At 43.3% G+C, this 20,236-nt stretch overlaps 1 protein-coding gene across 1 annotated transcript in view; it reads left to right on the top strand.

Annotated features, from left to right (window-relative positions):
• The window catches only part of LRBA (LPS responsive beige-like anchor protein), a 2,444,222-nt gene that overhangs the window by 1,688,411 nt on the left and 735,575 nt on the right, over positions 1-20,236 (top strand). The window contains exon 44 of the mRNA XM_086962285.1: positions 10,365-10,477. Coding sequence (XP_086818411.1) covers positions 10,365-10,477 — 113 coding nt within the window. The remainder of the gene's footprint in view (positions 1-10,364; positions 10,478-20,236) is intronic.

The following is a 20,236-nucleotide window of genomic DNA, read 5'->3' as shown; positions in this document are numbered from 1 at the left end:
CTTGGTGAGCATCTTTTCGTTCGATTTCAATCAGTCTTGGATTACGCTGTTGGAGTCAGCAGTTCTGCCGAGAGTCGCAGACTCGTTCAGGCTCGTCGGGTACCTGAGGAGAAGAAACCAAAGGCAACAGAGATAAGTGACATAAGGAGTTTACTGCAAATAACTAAAACTGTACCTATATAAGGTGTTGTTAAATTGTACTTACCACAAAACAAAACTAGACTTCACTGAAACCTACAAAGAAAAGAAAGAAGAACAGGAAGTTAGTTTAAGGAATATAAGAAGAGGATACACGCATACACAGATAGTTTAAGTAAGTATAGAGTTTCTAGTCATAACAGAAAAGAGAGTTAGAATAGAAAAGCGGATAGCTAATAATCTTTTATAATTAAATATACAGGAGAGTACACACCGAGAAGAGAGAGCATTTAGGGGATAACTGACTACAGAGTTCCAGAAGAAAATAGAGGAATAGAATAGTAGTAATACACCTAATAAGCAGCACAGAAGAGAGGCACTATCTTGGAAGCATACTGGTAGGTGTAGAGATAAGAAATCAAGCATCCAGTAAAGTAGAGTAGGAACATGACAGATATTATGTTACCTTTCCCTACAGGTTCCAGCCTAAACTAAAGGTCTGCGGGTCGGACAGGGTAGAAGGAGCCAGCCAGGACAGTCTCTTCTGTTTCTCTCTCTGTTTGTTATTTTATCCAATATCCTTTCCCCCTGGGATAACAATTGAGAGACTTGTGCCAATTGAGCTCTGGGTTGTTGTTCGGGGTGGTTTGGGGAACAGGCATCTCTGTTCAGGTGCTGCCAAATTAGAAAGAGTTTTCTCGGTTCCTGATATCAGGCCCATCAGATGCCAGTGAGTGGACGAATACGCCATCATCTCCACCACTGGCGTAACATCATTTCCGACAAGTGGGTGCTGCAAATTGTCCGAAGGGGCTACTCCCTCCCCTTCAAGACAACACCTCCAGCAATGCCACCTCGGTACCCCCGAATGTCCGAGGATCACTTGGCGCTTCTCCAGCAGGAAATTGCGGCCCTTTTGGCAAGGAGGCCCTTGAGCGCGTTCTGATGCCAGAAGTAGTTTGTGGTTGTTATTCCCACTACTTTTTGGTTCCAAAGAAGGACAAGGGTCTGTGTCCTATCTTAGACCTCTGAAACGTCAATCGCTTCCTCCGAAAGGAGAAGTTCAAGATGCTCACGCTTGCTCAGGTCTTGTATGCCTTAGACCCGCAAGACTGGATGGTGGCGTTGGACTTGCAGGACCCCTATTTTCATATTCCCGTCCTGCCTGCCCACAGGCGCTACCTGCAATTCACGGTAGGCCAAAAGCACTTTCAGTTCACCGTGCTCCCCTTTGGCATTACCAGCGCCCCTCGGGTGTTCACGAAAGTGATGGCGGTGGGCGCAGCTCATCTGCGCAGATCAGGGGTTTCAGTCTTCCCCCTATCTCGACTGGCTGTTGAAGTCGGGCTCGACCCAGGCAGTTGTCTCCCACCTCCAGACTACGGCCAACCTCCTACATTTGCTGGGGTTCTCAATCAACGTGCCGAAGTTGCTCCTTATTCCTCACAGAAGCTCCTTTTCATCGGAGCGGTTCTGAACTCAGCGCAGTTTCGGGTTTATCCTCTCGAGCAGCGAGTCCGGGACATTCAGGCTATGATTCCGATCTTTCAGCCTCTGTCCTGTGTTTTGGTCAGGATGACCCTTCGACTACTGGGTCTGATGGCCTCCTGCTGGTGGAGCATGCCAGATGGCATATGCGGGCTTTGCAGTGGGACCTGAAGTTCCAGTGCGCACAGCATCAGGGCAACCTGTACGATCATGTCCTGATCTCGGAGGGCACTGCACGGCAATTGCAGTGGTGGCTCACGAATCACAATTGGGTCAATGGCAGATCCCTCTCCCTTCCCCAACCGTAACATACAGTTGTGACAGACAAATCCCTTCTGGGAAGGGATGGCCACATGGGGGAGGCAGGGATCAGAGGTCTCTGGTCTCCGGCGGAGTCCAAGCTCCACATCAACCTTCTTGAGCTTTGTGCGATCCGACTTGCACTGAAGGCATTCCTACCTTCTGTAACAGGGAGAGTAGTGCAGGTGTTCTCCGACAACATCACCGTCATGTGGTAGTGAAACAAACAGAGCGTGGTGGGGTCTTGGACCCTTTGCCAAGAGGCTCTGCGCCTATGGGCTTGGCTGGAACATCAGGACATGTCCCTGGTGGTTCAACACCTGGCAGGTTCTCTGAACGCCAGAGCGTACAAACTCAGCTGCTGGTGCATGATGGATCACAAATGGCGTCTGAACTCTGATGTGGCGCAAGGTCTCTTTCAGTGATGGGTAGAGCCTTGGTTAGATCTATTCGCCACAGAAGAGAACATGCAATGTCATCAGTTCTGCACGTTGGTGTTTCCAATGCGGCACTAGCTCGGTGACGCTTTTCATTGCGAGTGGAGTTGCGGTTTGTTGTATGCCGTTCCACCTATACCACTTCTGCCCAGAGTGCTGAAGAAGATCAGGCACGACCGGGCCCAAGTCGTCCTTGTGGCTCCAGACTGGGCATGAAGGTACTGGTATCCTGAGCTACTCAGCATGTCAGTCGATCCCCCGATTCGTCTGCCTCTTCAGGAGGACCTTCTGTTGCAGCAGCATGGGACGGTCCTCCACCCGAACCTGTCCAGCCTCCACCTCCAAGCGTGGAGATTGAGCGGCGGCAGTTGAGGCCATTTGACTTGCCTCCCGAAGTCTGTGATATCATTCTGGCAGCCAGGCGTCCCTCCACAAAGTCGGTATTCGCCTGCAGGTGGAACAGATTTGTGGCATGGTGCACAGCAAAGGCTGTGGATCCTCTATCTGCCCCCCTTTCAGAGGTTCTCCAGCGCGACCAGGCCCAAGTCATCCTTGTGGCTCCGTACTGGGCTCGAAGAGTATGGTATCCCGAGCTACTCAGTCTGAGCATCGTTCCCCAGATCTATCTGCCTCTTCGGGAGGATCTTCTGTCGCAGCAGCAGGGCACGGTCTTCCACCCGAACCTGTCCAGTCTCCACCTCCTTGCGTGGAGATTGAGCGGCGGCAGTTGACTTCTTTCGACCTGCCTCCCGAAGTCTGTAATGCTATCTTGGCAGCCAGGCATACCTTCACTAAGACGGTATACGCCTCCAAGTGGAATAAGTTTGTGGCATGGTGCATAGCAAAGGCTGTGGATCCCCTTTGTGCCCCTCTTTCAGAGGTTCTTCTTTTTATTCTCTCGTTGGCCCAGCAGGGCTCTGCTCTGGGCACCACCAAGGGCTATCTCTCGACCATTTCTGCCTTTTTAAGCCTTCTTTTTTCAAGTCCCCTGTTGTAAATAGATTCTTGAAAGGCATCACGCACATGTTTGCTCCTGTTCCTTTCGTGATACCTCAGTGGGACATGAATCTGGTTCTTACTTTTCTGATGTGTGCTCCCTTTGAGCCACTTCACTATTGCCCTCTTCGTCTCCTCACTCTAAAGACTGCTTTCCTGGTTGCCATCACCTCTGCCAGAAGCGGAGTGAGCTCCAGGTTCTTTCTTCTAAGCCTCCTTTCCTCTCTGTCTATCCAGACAAAGTTGTTCTAAGGACTCGTCCTTCTTTTCTGCCAAAGGTTGTCACTGCCTTTCACATCGGGCAGACCATCACTTTGCCCACCTTCTTTTCTCCTCTGCATCCCTCAAAAGAGGAAGAGAGGCTCCACCGTCTGGACCCAAAACGTGTGCTCTCTTTTTATCTGGACCGCACACAACAGTTCCGGGTAGATGACCAACTCTTTGTTGCCTACGTGGGCGCCAAGAAAAGTCGGGCTGTGCACAAGCGGAGCATCTCTCTGTGGGTCGTTCTGTGCATAAAGGCTTGTTACTCCTTGGCTAAAAAGGAGCCTCCGGTGGGGTTGTCCGCCCACTCTACAGGGCGACGGCAGCTACTACTGCTCTGGGACGAGGAGTTCCCTTTCTTGACATCTGTCAGGCAGCTACGTGGGCCTCGCTGCACACGTTTTCCAAGCACTACTGCCTAGACAGCCAAATACGGAGGGACGGCTTCTTTGGCCGTTCTGTTCTCCAGGACTTTCTGGTGTGATCTTGGTTCGCAGACCGACCACCCAGGTTGGTATTGCTGGGGTATCTATTCTAAGGTAAGGAACCCCTCACTACGTGTTTCTTTCAGATGTACAAGGTATTTACCTTTGGAAACGATATATCTGTAAGAAACATTAGTAGTGATAGATTCCTTACCGCCCCACCCATCTTCCCCGTTCTGCGAACTGATTTCTAGGGTTAAGGTCATCCCTTTCAGGGCCCTAGTTTCATGGCACCAGTGGTCAGTTTTTTGCATGGCTCTGCCTTCCTGGCTCGGAAAGTCGTGTACAGAACTGACATCATTGCGCGTGGGCGCTTTTAAGTAGCGCCAGCGACGCCATCCCGGCGCCAACGACGTATGCGGAGCCGCACGACGATGCCTACAGATGCGCAGGGGTACTGCTGAAGAAAAACTTTCCGGATCCAGTCTGACTCCTGGGGATAATTCTAAGGTAAGGAATCTATCACTACTAATGTTTCTTACAGATATATCGTTACAGAAGGAAAGTAACTTGTGCATTAAAGTCAGTAGGCTTTTATGGGTGTATTGTTATTACTCTGTATTAAAGTCTACAGATAAAGATTTTGTTACAACCTCTGCGATTACCTTGGCAGGGAAGGATGTTGGTCATCCTCTATAACAACCACTGGGCTTTGGAGATTTTCACTTTAATAATTCTTACCATAAGCAATTCTTACCATATTAGGACAAAGGATTTCGCCTTATGGCTAAAGCAGTCAACCTCGAAGCTGGGGAACTGGGATGCTCAACGTCCTGTGATTCTGGGCAAATCCCTTAATCCCTGCCCCTGCTATTCCCTAGTGCTGAAAGAAGGATGGAGACTTTTTAATGATGATAATGATGGCCATAGCACAGGCAATCTAATGAGTGGTATCTAGACCAGTTGATAAAATCTGCGTTTATCTGCATCTTGCCCATCCTGAGCTAAGATCCTCCAGCATCCTGGGCGAAACCCTTCGGGTCCTCCAACACCACAGTCAAACCCTTATGTGCCATGTTCCAAAGGGTGTGACAATAGTAGGCCAAAAGACAACAGGAGTTCAATCCATGCAGCACTAGACACTTGATCTGGTGGAGTACACAGAAAAGAGTTTGGATTGACCCTATCTCCTCCTGATGGCGTGCGTCTTTCAGCGATAGCAAGAATCACTGCTGGGGCCAAAAAGGGTTCAAACAAGACATCAAGATGGGGTAAGTGACACCTCAATGTATTTTTTTATTTATTTGAAAGGTTTTATATAGCGCTGGCTAGACCCGGAGGTATCAGAGCGCTTCGCATGAGTATCAGATCATAGTTGCATGTTACATCGTTATAAAGGTTACATCGTTATTAGAGCATAGCTACATAGTTACAAGCAATAAGGACAATATGTTTAAGGAAAATAAAGCAGGCCAGGGGAGAGATTCAGGGGAGAGGGGGTAGGAGCATGGGAAGTAGACAGCGAATGAAGAGGGAAAGAGGGGGGGGGGGTTAGAGAGACAGCATGAATGAAGAGGGGTAGGGTGACGGGGCACAAACGGTTAGACGATTAATAGCTGCGTCTAAAGTCCAGTAAGCTGTGATCCCAGGGGAAGTGGTATCATTCCCATAACTCAGTTGCGAGAGGCTCCCTTTATGCAGTGGACTCTCTCAGAGGGGTCTCTGACTCCAGAGTAAGAATATTGGATCTTTCCCCAACAAGGGGAGAAGGAGTGCTTAGTCAAAGGGCAACAAGGGACAGGGGAACTAGGAGGAGGGTTAGAACTGGCAGGTCAACAGAGGGGAAACAAACGGCAAAGAAAAATCACATTAATTACAGAAAGATTACACATTCAATACCAGGGTAAATTAGTGATTCTGAAAAAGACAGGATCCACGAAAGGCAAAGGTCAGGGAGGACAAAGGGAGGGAGTATATATAGCGCTGGCTAGACCCGGAGGTATCAGAGTGCTCTAGATAAGGAAACAGCAGGTTACAAGTTGCAAAAATATTCACATTAATTACAGAATGAAAACATATTCAAAACAGGAGTTTCTATCGAACAAGAAAATCAAGATCCAAAAAGAGGCCTGGGAGAGCTGGGAAATCCATAGGAAGGAGTAAGCAGCGGAGAAAGAAGTTACATATGTCCAAAGTCCGGCTGGGTATGTGACGGCCATAGCGGGGGTGCCAGAGCCAGTCACCCCTATAGCTGAGCGAAGCAGCTCCACCGGGAATCGGTCATGGCAAAATGGGGCTCAGAAGTGCAATGTCTGGGCTGAGGAATTGCTGTAGGCAGGTTAGCTTTGGTCTCTTCAGTTGGGAAAGGCAATCTGAAACCTCTGCTGCCCACCGAACTACTACCACAAATGAGGCACTTTGCTCTGTCATGGGCCCCCAGAATCATCATTAGGTGACCCCCCTGGAAGCACTCCACCTGATGTTCCAGGAACAGCCAGGCAGCTTTGATGAACCTGTCCTTTGATTCCTTAACACTCATTAGGGTGGAAACTATCTAACTACAGCTTCCTCATTCCGCGTTCTGTGGAATGGTCTCTTTTCTCATCAAAAAGTTCACGATTTAGAAATCTGCTCACAGCTACTCTTGATTATTGTTGGACTCTGCGTCAAGGACGTGGACGGAGTCAAGAAAGAAAATGTTGTTGATGTATAGAGGTGGCACTTGCATGTGGCTCAGTTCTATTCTTTCGGGCGGTACTAAGTCAGCATGGTGCTGCACGGCACAACCAACCAGTACGGGAGCAATGCTGAGTTAAACTTCTGGATCCAGTCCAGATTTCGTCTGGGGATATTCTAAATGTCAGGGATCTGCATTTAGAGCTTTTCCAAAGGTAAGTAACTTGTTGGTGTGGGAGAATAAGTATGCGTTAAGTGTTGGCAAGTGGCCCTCGCATAGAAGAATTTCACAATGCTATTTTGAAATGGATTAAATAGAAGAACTGCTGACGTCTAGACTAGACCTGATAATAAGACTATTGAAGAAATGAATTAATGGAGAGAGTTGGTTAGAGAACTTTTGTTTTCCAGCCATGCACTTCATTCATACTTTAGTGACGGAAACAGTTTATTCTTAAATATTTGTTAGATGTATTTTTGTAATACATGCTGTACTGTATACAATATTGTATAAGTAACTAAAGCTAGGTTGGGGTACGAGTGTTTTACTGTTAATAAAGGAAACTCTGCGTGTTTAACAAGTATTTCTTTTTTGCATTTGACATGTATCAAACATAGAAAAACATACGAACTGTATGTATGAGAGCGCCTAATACCTTTTTTTCTTATGCCAGGCATTAATGCAGTTAAACTGGCGCTAAATCCTAAAGTTTTGGGTTCTTGGTGCCCTGTTTTCTGTCCGATTGTATAAATGGTTATAATCCTATCTTATGTCTGCCGCTTAAAGCATCCCTAAATTACCTTCTAGGCTCAGTGTGGTATTCATTTTGTGAGGACTGGCTTTCAATTAGGAGAGGCATTTAACTCGTGATATACAGGTGTGTGTAAATATATGCACGTGTGTGTTAACATGTATGTTCCCTTAAAAAAATACTTAGCGTGACGTTACTATTTCAATGCAAAAGAAATTTGTTTCCCCTAAATTCACCAGTTATGGTAATCTGTGCACGCTACGACGCGTGCCCTCTTTATGCCCTAGTCCTGAGCCCCCACTATATTGCGATGGCATCTCAAGTATATCGATGTTATCGACCTCTGCAATGTCCTCCCTCCGTCCTAGCCATAGAGCATGATTTTAGGATATCCGAAAGAATCGCGTATTTAATACATGTGCATTGCTTCAGGTGTGAAGCGGGAGACATGCGTTTTGAGTGGAATCCTAAAAATCTGTCTAGTTTGTGGCTCTTGGGCACTGGGGCGGTGCTCCCGCTTTGCAGGAGGAATACTTAATTTGTTCAGTAACTCAAGATGCTTCATGCAACTTTACTCATGAGCCACAATATATTTACACCCATCGGGGATATTCAGATAGCTATCATACATCTCTGTGATACTTCAGCAACATAAATGTCACGGCTTAGATAAATAAATGCCTGTGAGGGTATCTCTTGCTGTGGTTGCAGTGTGCCTGTCAAATTACTAAGAAACAGATAGTCTTAAGAAACATGATTTAATGCTGTTCCATGCATTTAAAGGATAAAAATGAGTAGTGACCACGCGTCTCTGCACCATCTTCAGAGGAACATTGCGGGCATCTTTCTTTGACATACACTTCAAAAGCTTGAGCGTTCGCTTTTTTATGCTTAATTATTTACACTGGGGAAAAAAGAGAGATTCACACCGTACTACAAAATTGGTTCAAGAATAACTGCATGGAAATAAATCATGCAATGGAAAGCAGAATAACATACAAAAATATGCGACTTCATAGACCAGCGCAGTGCACACATCATGACTCCACATAGATGTCATATGTTATACAATTCAGGTCTAATGTACTGTCTTTATCTTGAATTCATATGCTTAATATTCGGATTATTTTATTTAAATAAAAATTTGCTAAAAAGAGCTTAATGGATATTTTGACACAGCAGCAGGTTTTCTGTTAGGAATCCCTGTCTAATTGTTGCCTACTTTTAGTGTTGTGCTCTTCTGTTGTCTAAGGAACTTGAACATTTTCTTTGAAACAGATGAACCTTTTTGTAGTTTCCTGAAGCCCTGCTAATTTTTCATGTGTTGTGCTAAAGATGGGCATACAAAATATTAGGCCCTCTGATTTCAGATGTTCTCCTTTCTCACAATTGGATGTTGTTTCTTCAAAATTAGAGGTGAGCTAATGATGGACTCTGAGAACAAAGGTCATTGGGGCATTAGACGAGAAAAGGTTTCCCGAGAAAACAGTCAAATCACATTTATGCTCCCATAAGCTCTCCAAGCTACCTAGGTAAAATTGTACTCAGGTCTGGTTTGCTTAGTTTGTACACGAGGAGTAAATGTCAGCCTTCCAGGATGCTGAAAAATGAAATCTATCCATCTAGCCACCATCCTCTTTCACATGACTCAGTCTCTGCCCTTTGGTGTATTTTATTCCGTTTTTAGTATTACACTTCCATCATTCCTCGTTTTTCAGCCTAAGCTCAAACTCGACTCACTTCCTTTGCATTAAAATTCAACAAACCTGGTCATTTCAAGAATGGACACTGCTCGCAGACCTCCTTTCTGATGGATACTTCTAACTGCTGATTCCTTGCCTTTTGAGGCTTCGGAAGACTGATACTGCGGAGTCCATGACAAACTTTGCCTATAACAGTCTTCCCAGTCCGTATGAGGTGGAGTTCGGGGATCTGGTCGACGAGCGTCCAGGCACCCAGGGGTAATAAATTAACCAATGTAACCACACCCTGCTTTTGCCACTGCTGCCAAACCTCTTAAGATTGACCTCAGCCGCACACTGTTGCCCAGTTCGAGGCCAGATAAGCTATTACATCCAAGGGTGGCAAAGCATCACTTCAGACAGATGAGTGCTTAAATTGTCCAATGCATCTTATGTTTGTAGCGAAGCAGTTGCAACATGGAGCCCTGGTAGTTGTAGTTCAAATTACTGACTCCACTCTAGTAGGGCTGACTTTATACCAAGACCAGTTTCTACTTATTACCAACCGACCCATAATGAGGATAATATTCTGGGATTCAAGTATATGCATCTTAAGACATCAGTCCATAATGCACTTTTACGAAGGAATATTTAAAACATCCATCCAGTGCCCAACTCCACCCTTCATTCCAGGACACATTTTAATGGCTACACAACCTTAAAAGTCACCCATATTTAAAATGTATTTTCCAAGTGATCTATAAAAGAGGATGCAGTGCAATAATTTGTTGCACATTCATTTTTTTATGAGTTTATTAGTTGAGCATTCACACTGCTGTGCGGCATGTCGGTGAACCAAGCGAGAGGGGAGAAGGGAATAGTATACATTGTCATTCCAGAACATGTGCATTTTCTAAGTTCTTTTAGACCTCAGTTAATCTAGTTTAAATGTGTAAGGCTGTAAGGAAAGTGTTGTGAAGCGAGGAGCCTTAAACTTGGAAGGATATATCCTCAGAGCCATAGCACTTTGGTTGAAAACCTGCCAAAAAGCATAGGTAAAGTGAGGACTAGGGGTTGTGCTGTTGCACTCTACATTAACCTTTATGAATCTAAATTAGAATGTTAATGATGGGGTTTGCTTGTTCTTGTCTTCAGAAGCTAGTTCTTGCTTGTGATGGGCTAAACCTCATTTTGTTCTTTCAACAGGTCGTTCTTACAACGATATCAATCAGTACCCAGTGTTTCCATGGGTCATAACTAATTATGATTCCGAAGAGCTGGATCTTACTCTTCCAAGCAATTTCAGAGATTTGTCTAAGGTTTGGACTTTTACATTTGTATTGTTGTATGACCATGCTGCTTCTACACCTGCAAAAATAATTGTCTTCTAGTACAATTCAATGAGCATTGTTTCATGACATTCTAAAGACACTGAGGAGCATTTTATCAAATGGAATCTACCACACTACCAGTGCTTGTGCCAAACATTTCCACTAGACGCGTGGGCATAGGTAGCTAGGTCTAAAAATCTTGAAAACCCTAGGACCAAATCAACAATTAATTTCTGATAAATTCTTAATAGTCCCTCTGAATTATTCTATCCACTGTTTATTCCAGCGGTTCTTATCCTTGTGACTTCTGGGGACCCCCACTGAATCACTACTGAAAGCCAGGGACCCCAGACTAAGAGATTTCTATAATTTGACCGCCTAGCATTATACAAAAATACAGAAACAAATATAGGTCAGACAAATAACCAAAAAATTAAATGTTATTTAATTCACAAAGAAAAACATACAAAAATCAAAATTTTAATGGGAAGGTAGGAGCTCTTCAAAATGTGATTTTATTTCTCAAAACTGAAGCAATATGCTGGACTCTAGCAGATCACTTTCTTTGTTGCACTTAATACATGCTCTTTTAGTCCTCGGATACTAGTGTTTCAATTGAGGCCACTGGTTGCTCATAACAGAATCCTTTTACTATGCAGCTCTCACAATTCATGCTAAGGATGCCATCTCATTTTTTTGCTTCCAGTTTCAAAGCCCTCCATAGTTAAGGAGTCTTTTAATATTTTGAATTTAACAATGTGCTTTTCATTTATATATACTCTATTAATCTTATTTAATTTTGTAAGCAGTTGTGGACCCCCTGAATAGGCGTCACGGACCTCCAGGGGTCCACGGACCACGGGTTAAGAAACACTGGTCTATGCCAAAGACTCCAAAAAGAATAACATCCACACAAATCCCTTAATCAAAGCATTCTGATGGTCAGTTACCGAAGATTCTTTAATAGGTCAGGCTGCAGGAAAACCTCTTAAATGTGGTGTCTGTTTCCTCCTTTAGATACATTCTTTGAGGCTTAGGATTAAAAAACATCTGATTTTTTTGCAGAATATGCTTTGTCTACTGATACTGAGTTCAGTCTACCTCAGCTTGCATCAGAACCTGATTGCTCCTATAACCGAGAAGAACAAGCATTTGCAATGCAATAGGTTTCGCAATTGCAAGATTTTTACCTATTGGCATTGTACATGACAATGCCTTTTATTTATGGGTTTAAAAAACCTGCAATGATAAAAGGCATTATTATTTACAATACAAATAGGTCAAAGATTCTAAAATGCAAGACCTATTACATTGCAAATGCTTCTTGTTTACAAGTGCCCTATGCTGGCTTATACTTTAATAGTGGTCACGCCTCTTTCTTTAGATGAGCTGTGTCTAAAGAAATGTCCGCGGCTGCTATTAAACTGAAAGCGCGGTATGTGGTGCTTTTACTAAAAAAAAAAAGCCTTTGTTTTCCAAGTTGACAAATGCATGTTTTTGTTTTGGAAAAGTGCCCCGTGAATGCGCGCATGGCATGCTGAATGTTGCAGGAAATCTTGTCGTGCCTGCAGTAAGAGAAATTCCTTAAAGAAAATAGTGCTTACAGAGTAAATAAGACATAACATGTAACTACCGAAGTAAAAGGGCGAGTCCTCATAGGAGGTTACAAATGCAGACAAGGCAGTACTTCAGAGAGACTATTTACCAATCAGAAACCAGCATTTACGAATGACAATGGCACAAGCCAGTGACAAATATGGGCGGAGAGTCAGCGGGGCTTCAAGTCCAATAAAGCATGCCTCGCAGAGCAGCGCATGCGCTCTCCAGGCCTGACCTAAAAAGGGAAATATAAAAAGAGTAAAGCAGTTTTCAGAGGCAGCATACCAGAATCAATACAGATTCCTTATTCATCCAAGACCGCCATTCCGACATTTTTCAGTGAACTATCGGTATTCACAAGTCAGAGCCATGTTACCTGATTGCTAGTTTCTTAAAGTTACTGGACTCCCGGAGAGATATTCGAGCTTCATGCAGATCCTACTGTACCTTATTTATTGATTATATTTCTGCGTTTTTGGCAGCAACTAATGCACCTCTAGATCTGTTAGATTCAGTTTCTTCTTTTCTTGTGTAAACTTCCTGCCCCAATTATTCTGTCACATATTGGTTACACGGAATGAAACTAGTGCTCTTTCGTTGCTGTTCATAGAGGAACATGATTCGAACTCCTCATGCCAGCTATGCTTCTGAGACTTCTTCCTCATCCTCTGTGGGCACAGCAGCCTCCACAAACATTTCGTCTCATATCTTCTAAAGATTCTCTGTTCAATAAGTGTGTGGACGGGCTTGTACCAGTTGCATGGCAGCTAACTTTTATAATTGCACAACCCAATCATGGCCGTTTAAGGCTTCTTGTTTGGTGTGTTTTTTGACACTCATAATGTGATGGTACTTCTAGGTGAATTTTGTTTTTGCTAATTTGATACTGTACACACAAGTGATGGAATGTTGCCTGATCACATGAACCCTTACAAAGAACTGCATGCAATTCATTGTAAATGGGGTGCTACTTTACTTTGGCAATGCTTTTAATACTTTCCGTTCTTTATACTTTATTTTATTGGTTATCTTTCTCTGTTATATCTTCAGATTACAGTAATTCAAAGCTGTAGTATATATCGTGACAATAATTAACATGTTTTTGTGTGTTGTGCAGTAAAGCTGAAAAGGGTTTCTATACCTGCTTTATGTACACTTCTGTGCTAGGAAGCACCTGTACTGTTATACCTGATGGGTATATTTATTTTTTTATTAACATTTTTAACATAAGAATGTTCCCCACCGTTAGGCGCTTTATTTTCGTTTCCTTTTGAGACGGATGCTTGCAGTTTAAAAAAAAAAACATTGCCTTAGCTAGCCAAGACAAGACTAGTTTGCTTTGCCAAAGCTTGTTTATTTTTAATTTGTCTACATTTCAGATGTCACAAGTTGGCGATGACACACCGTCTGTTCTCAGCGTCTAGAGCATACTTAACATCCCCTTCTCTCCTATAATTGTTTTACTCTTGCTCAAAACGTAGTCAAACTATTACCTTGATTTGCATCCCATCCATTTGCATATTGTGCTGTTTCCTTCTGCCATAGGAGCACTCCAAAGGTTTAAGTCCTGACCCCTGAGAGAAACTACTGCAGCACAGATGTCAACAATCTGTATACTACTCAAGCCAAACGTAGAGCACAAGGCAAAATAAGATAATAAGCAGATACATACGATGGAATTCATTGGACGCCCAAAATCGGAACCAAACGCTCATGGAGATGGCAAAATCATGGACCCCAATTCTTAGCATGTTTTCTCATGCTGCCTAATCTCTGTTTGCATAAGCCTTCATGATATTGCATCTAGCTAACCTTTGTATTCACCTGCCCTCCACCACCACATCTCTTTCGTTTTAGCAATGTGAAAGGTCCCTTTTGGCCCCCAGCAGTCTCTGGTTATTAGAAATATTTGTATACAGAGTTGCATTTACATTTTCAAGGGACCAAGCAGGGCCAATTGGTGGTAAGGGCTAACTTACAGCACAGCATTTTAGGGATAATTCTGCAAGAAGGCTTGAATTATACTAGAACCGTGAATGAAATGCTAAAAGTACTCCTCTCTGCATCTTCTCAGGCAATAATGTGTAATGTCTGGATGGACAAACAAAGCTGTACCATGGTGTAAACTATGCAGCTAATTAAACTGCATGGCCCGGTCACTGGTTTAGATCGCTATTTATGTAGCCTTATAGCCCACTGCAGAGAGCTATACGGGTTGTTGACCCTGAATCCTCGTTATAGACCCTGAACCCTCGTTATAGACCCTGAACCCTCCTTATAAGCCTGACCTGCGGGAGAAGGCGTATGACAAGGGTGAGGTCTTTTAACAACAGGTATAGCCGGAGGCAAAAGGACTATAAGGCTCTTAGAATATTCCACTCGTAAGGGTAGAATGTTCTAAATTAAAAAGGGAGAAACAGAAAGACCGTTGGAATATTGGAGCAGAATGCTTATACTAGCATTTATAAGCCCACAGCCACTTGATTGTCTGCAATGGAGCGCTCAACATTCCAGTTTTCTAATAATTACTGCGCCTAAATGCAGATTTCTCATCTTGTGAATAACCCCAGACACCAGACTGGACATGGAGTTTTTTTAAGGAACATCTCCTGCAGTTGGCACCATCAGACTCTACCATGACCCTGTATTGCTTCCGGAAGGGACGGTGCTGAGCTATATATAGGTGCCATCCTTGCACAGTGTTTCTCCACTGTCAGCGTATCGGGTGTTGATAACAAGTATTCTGTAGACCAGAGCAATCTTTTTGCTATTAAGTTTTTTTCTGTTATGAGCTTGATCTGGAGTAGGTTATAGTCTGGAAGTGATTCTGTTTCCCCGAGACAATGAGATGTACCATAATTAGAAGTATCTAAAAAGAATTGGCTTCTGTATAGCTAAAAATTAGTTGGGCCATGCGCTTCAAAATTTGGAGAAACTATTGTTGTCCTACAATGTAAGGTCTTCCAAACTGGCTACCTAAAATAGCTGCATTCCCACCAGTTGTGGAGCAGTTCCCATCAGATGTCCATATCATCCATTCGCCCCAACACATCATATCATTCCATGAATACTGTCCTGGTGACCTTACGAAGACCCTCCTTGACCCGTTCTTCATCGATGATATGGAGTAGGTGCATACCCCCAAGAATCCAGAGCTCTATTCTCACTGGATCAGAGTCTGAAGTAAGTTGCCAGTCAATTACAGCAGTTAAATTGAATACCCAGTCATATAATTGCTTCAACCCTAATGCCTCCATACATTAATTTACAGCATTTGTCCATTGAGACCAGCAGCATCCTACGACGGAGCAAAACTTGTGAACGTGTGTAAGCATCTTAAAGAGGTGCACCATGTCCATATTATAAACAACGAGAGCACCCCAGTTGTTCATGTCTGTCTTAGTAGACTTAATCCGATGGGTTAGCTTACCCAGTTTGCTGCCTCTTCCTCAGCAACATATACTCCATGGTGCTGAAAACCACTGGTCCCCACCACAGGTTTAATCGGCGTGGTGACAACTTGCTCCTCTCTGAATTGGGTGCAGCACAAATGTGTTCCATTTAACTCGTAGGCCAGTTAATTGGTAAAAGAGATCAAGAATTTGGATTGCATGGTAGCAATGCAAAAAGTCCTGCACCAGCGCTTCTGTTACAATCCAGTCTGTGAGCGGTTCAGGTAGTCACTGCAAATAAGTGGGGTGGCAGAGGTCACTCCTGCTGAGTGGCCTTCCCCATCGCACTTTGTGGTGATGTCACACCATTCACCATAACCCACGCCAAGGGTTTAATACAGGTTGTATAAACTTCAAGAACTCCAGTCCAGTGTTTATCTTGCAGAGGGCTGCAAATAAATCATTCTTTTTGAGGGTATTAAAAGCTTTTTCTGGATTTACCAGGATGCACGGAGTGGCCTGGCATCAAGCCACTTAGGTTTGGATGCATGAAGGTGCTCACAACTCTGAGCAGATGATATCCTTCACCTCCGCATTTCATTTCAGAGTGAGATAGGCCTTTATGATTGCCCTGCTGGAAGACCGGCCTTTGGAATGACCAAAAACACTTTCTTATAGCGATCAAGGGAGTGTCTTGTTTAACAGCTCCTCCTGCTAGCTGTTTGGCTCTGGGGTCTTCCCTCATTTAAGCTCTTTGGGATTAGAGACCATTCCTCTGCTTGAATTCATTCTCCAATACGCTTCTCTCTCTTTCGGAGAGCCTCATCTTCGGGTGATGTTGGGCAGATCCCGAATGAGCTTGACCAGAACCATGTGTGGCTCTTAAGAATGAGCCGTAGATACCCTCTCATAATAATTTTCAAATGCTTGGGCGACGTCCTCACGAGAAATAACTAGTATTCCCTTGGCGTTCAGAAACTCTTCCTTCCCATTTGATCAGTGTAGGGATGTTAATCTCTTTTCTCTTTTGGTTCTTAATATTTTTCAAATTTAGAATAATCTGCCAGTTTTTAATATGTGACCACGTGTGATTTTTGGATGAAAATTCAAAGTGTTTGGTAGGGTGTTTGAAACTGGAATGCTTTTCTGTGTCCCCGGTGTCCCAGTTGCCACCCTTGTGAGGGCATTAACGCTTTTTTGTCCTTTCCTGCTTGACTCTATTTTCCGCAACATCTGCCAAAGGGTCTAACCCGAACATTAGCAGGTAAAAACGATTTGATGAATGTTTGTGTTTAGAAATCTAATCCTGGGATGAACACAAGGGAGGGATGTGTATAGAATGATGCCGCCTGAAGTATTTTATTCCGGTCAGTTGACCACTGGTGGATTTCATTGAGGGTGCAGCTTTGGCTTGTTTCCTGAAAATTGCCTTTTCTTGATCTTGTTTCTATTCTCGGACTCTTTTTGCAGAGTGGCATCTTGTATTGTACTATATCTCTTGAGCCTAACGACTGATTTCCTGCTTAGCATCAAATCCAATTATTTATTTTTGAACATTTATTCAAGTTCTTCAAACATGGAACCCCACAATTAAGGTCTTTAGTGCAAGACATTTATCAAGAATTTTACAATGAGGTTTGATTTGTAAATATCGGAAAAGAGTTAATCTTGATTTGCTAGTGCATGCAGAAGCCACTGTGCCATTTGGAATCGAAGCAGCTAGCCCTAGCAACCCAACTTCCGGCTGATATTGCCTCCTTTAGAGGGTGTATATTCACGCTGCCGCGCACCCCTTGGAACTGTAAGGGCTGTTTATGTGCCTGTGCTCGGGTCTGTGCCATTTTTCGGCCCTGTTAACATAGAAATAGAAAATGTGGAGATGAGAGCAGTGCCTGCTCAGCCATGGACAGCAGATGACAAACTGTACCCGAAAAGGCTAGGGCTTGCTATAAATGATGCTCAGCCTATCTGTTATAGTTGTCAGGTAGATAAAGTAGCTGCTGCAGCTGCTGCCCCTTCAGTGAAATACAGCTCTGCACTCTGAACTATATACAACGCCTTTTCAAAGAGACAGCCAGTTTGAAAGTGAAATCGGAAACTATTTTGTGGAGCTAAAAATAAGTAATTTTAATTTCTCAGCAATGTCATGTCATGCTCGTGGCTGCCTGGGGCTTAAAAAGGAGTATATAACTACAGATATTGTGCGCCAGGTTTGTAATTTATTGCAAAATGAGTAGTTACCACATGCTTCTTTGTGTAAGTGTGTTTAAACATGTTTCTTTATTGAAGGATTCCGTACCACGCCGTAATCACAATTTCATTTTGTCATTGTCCTGAATCTTACTGTTGAGCCACTTCAGGTGTACGTCTGCACTCTGCTCGTCCTAGAACGTATAGCCACAGAACCGCAAAATAGCTCTCTACAGTTGCACTAGAACTGAAGTAGCAGAGATAGCCAGAGCTTAAACATATTTAGTTCCTTCAAGATTCAAATAAAACTATAAATACGGCTCAGAAACAACAAGCAGTTGTAGGGTGACCAGGCATCCTGGATTTGCCTGGATGGTCCCGGTTTTTCACCTGCTGTCCCGGCAGATTCCAGGTAGCTCCTGTCACGGTTTTTAGAGAGGGTCGACTGAAAACGGCAGGCGGTGCTTTTTAATATTTACAAAGAAGAGAAAGTTATCATTTGTTTAAAGAAAACAATTTCATTCTAAGGCAAGCTACTGGGTGTAAAAAATTGCTTTTTATGTATGTTCTAACTGCCTAATCTGTAATTCTCTGCTGAGAAGTGATGTCATTCTTAAAGTAATATTGTAGTCCTTCTTCTATTTCCTTGAAATGTCCCTGTTTTTGTCTTTAAAATGCTAGTCACCCTAAGCAGTGGGCTTTAATTTTTTCTCACAAACACTCTTTTCTGCTGCATCATTTGGGAAGTTGGTAAGTGCCTAATTCATGTGACGGTGGGTGACGGTACAACCCTGACAGGATATATATATATATATATATATATATATATATATATATATATATATGTGTTAAAATATGAAAGGGAATTGCGCACCCCTTGATGAGATGGGTGTGCAGTCCTGGAGTTACAGATTTTATTCTAGTAGGAGCGATTTAGCCTTTCAGGCTTTGTGTCTAAATTCCAGTGAGTGGTGTAATATAACGCCTTTGACTTAAGAACGAAAATGCAATCTGTATCTGTACTGTGGTCCATCTTATTGGTGAACTACAGATTATTCGCTTACAAATACAAATAATATCATACAAATGAATGATCAAATCCAATTAGTCCCTTCTCTGTCGTCACAGCAATAGCAACGTTTTTTCACTGGTATGTCAGAACCGTTTCAAGGAAATCCACAGGGTCAGTTTCCTGAAAGCACAGGAGGAGCCAACCCCTCCGCCAAAAAAGTGCACAATGCCTCCATTTTTCATGTTAGGTCTGAAATAAAGAGCAACAACCCTGCTTCGATGAACGGAGGAACAACAAAATGCTTCAATTGAAAAAGGTGATTTTAAACTGCAAACAAAGGAAAAACATAAGAAACACCACCTCAACATAATGAACCTAAATTGAAAGGCTGTAGTTCGTAACACTTTAAATAAACATCTGTCACGGTATAGTACTGTGCTGTGTTTCGACTCCTGGGTCTTTCGGTTTGCATGCTTCTGCTCTAGAATGAACGTTGTGAAGTGTTTTGTTTGAGTCAGTTGAGATTTTCCGTTATGCCTGAAGGCTGACCAAGGAAGACACCAGTGCTTCTGATAAGGCGTTTTATGAAAGTGCAGAGGAAAATGGCTTCATTGACGAGTTGCTAACCACTGTTTGAAATAAAAAGTGCAGGTATTAACTATTGCTGCAAACGTGTTTGCTTCTGGAAAGTGCCCATTAAATATAGTGCAACCTTGCAAGTGCTGCCTACCATTCATATCAAAGAAGTGTAGGTACTGAGTACCTGACAGCAGCAGCCGAATTAAAGCATTGATGCTGTGGCAAAATGTTAACGCCCCATCTGTGCTTATTATTACGCGGCCAGCATACATAGGGTTTAGGAACAGAAGTTCCGGGGCCAAGCTGCCCTTAAGACAGCCACAAGAATTAGTAAAGCCAAATGGTCTCATTTTGCCAGTGCTTGTTGGGTGCCAATATTCGTTTTTCAATGTGGCAAAAGCATTGGAAGACACAATGACAATGGATCCACCATGAATTGTTACTTTTTATTCTAAGCTGGCTAAATGTTAATATGTGTACTTCCAAGATGGCTGCCAAGTTGTGTCGGAGCACAGTATGGTGAGGTTCGCAGAAGTAGACAGAATACATTTGCAAGCTGGCCACTGTTGGCTTTGCCAGTGCTTGTTAAATTGTGTAGCAAGCATTGGCAAAGCCAATAGTGGCAAGCAGCCATGTTGGGATGGTATTTTCTATTCTTATATTGTCTACAAGGAACATGGTGCCATCTTGGAAGTATAGCAAATTGCATTTAAAAATTGTCCCATAAACCCAGGGACAACGAAGATCAAAGAAGGTAACGCCAATATCCCATCATTGATAGGGAGGGCTGTCATCTGCTCTTGTTCTTCTTTTGCCCTCTTTTTTTCTGCTACAGATGCCGACCCTGGAAGATTGAAAGATTCTACTCCTGTTTAGAAGTTAATCCAGAGAGAAATTTTCATCCCCATGTGGACTATTCCGCAAAATCAAACCAACAGTACAACCAATAACATCACAGATTTAACATGCAAGCAT

The sequence above is a fragment of the Lissotriton vulgaris genome, chromosome 3_1, assembly GCF_964263255.1.
Source record: "Lissotriton vulgaris chromosome 3_1, aLisVul1.2, whole genome shotgun sequence".
Taxonomy (NCBI): Eukaryota; Metazoa; Chordata; class Amphibia; order Caudata; family Salamandridae; genus Lissotriton; species Lissotriton vulgaris.
Note: the sequence above shows the minus strand (reverse complement) of the source record. Positions and strands in the feature narration are given on the sequence as shown.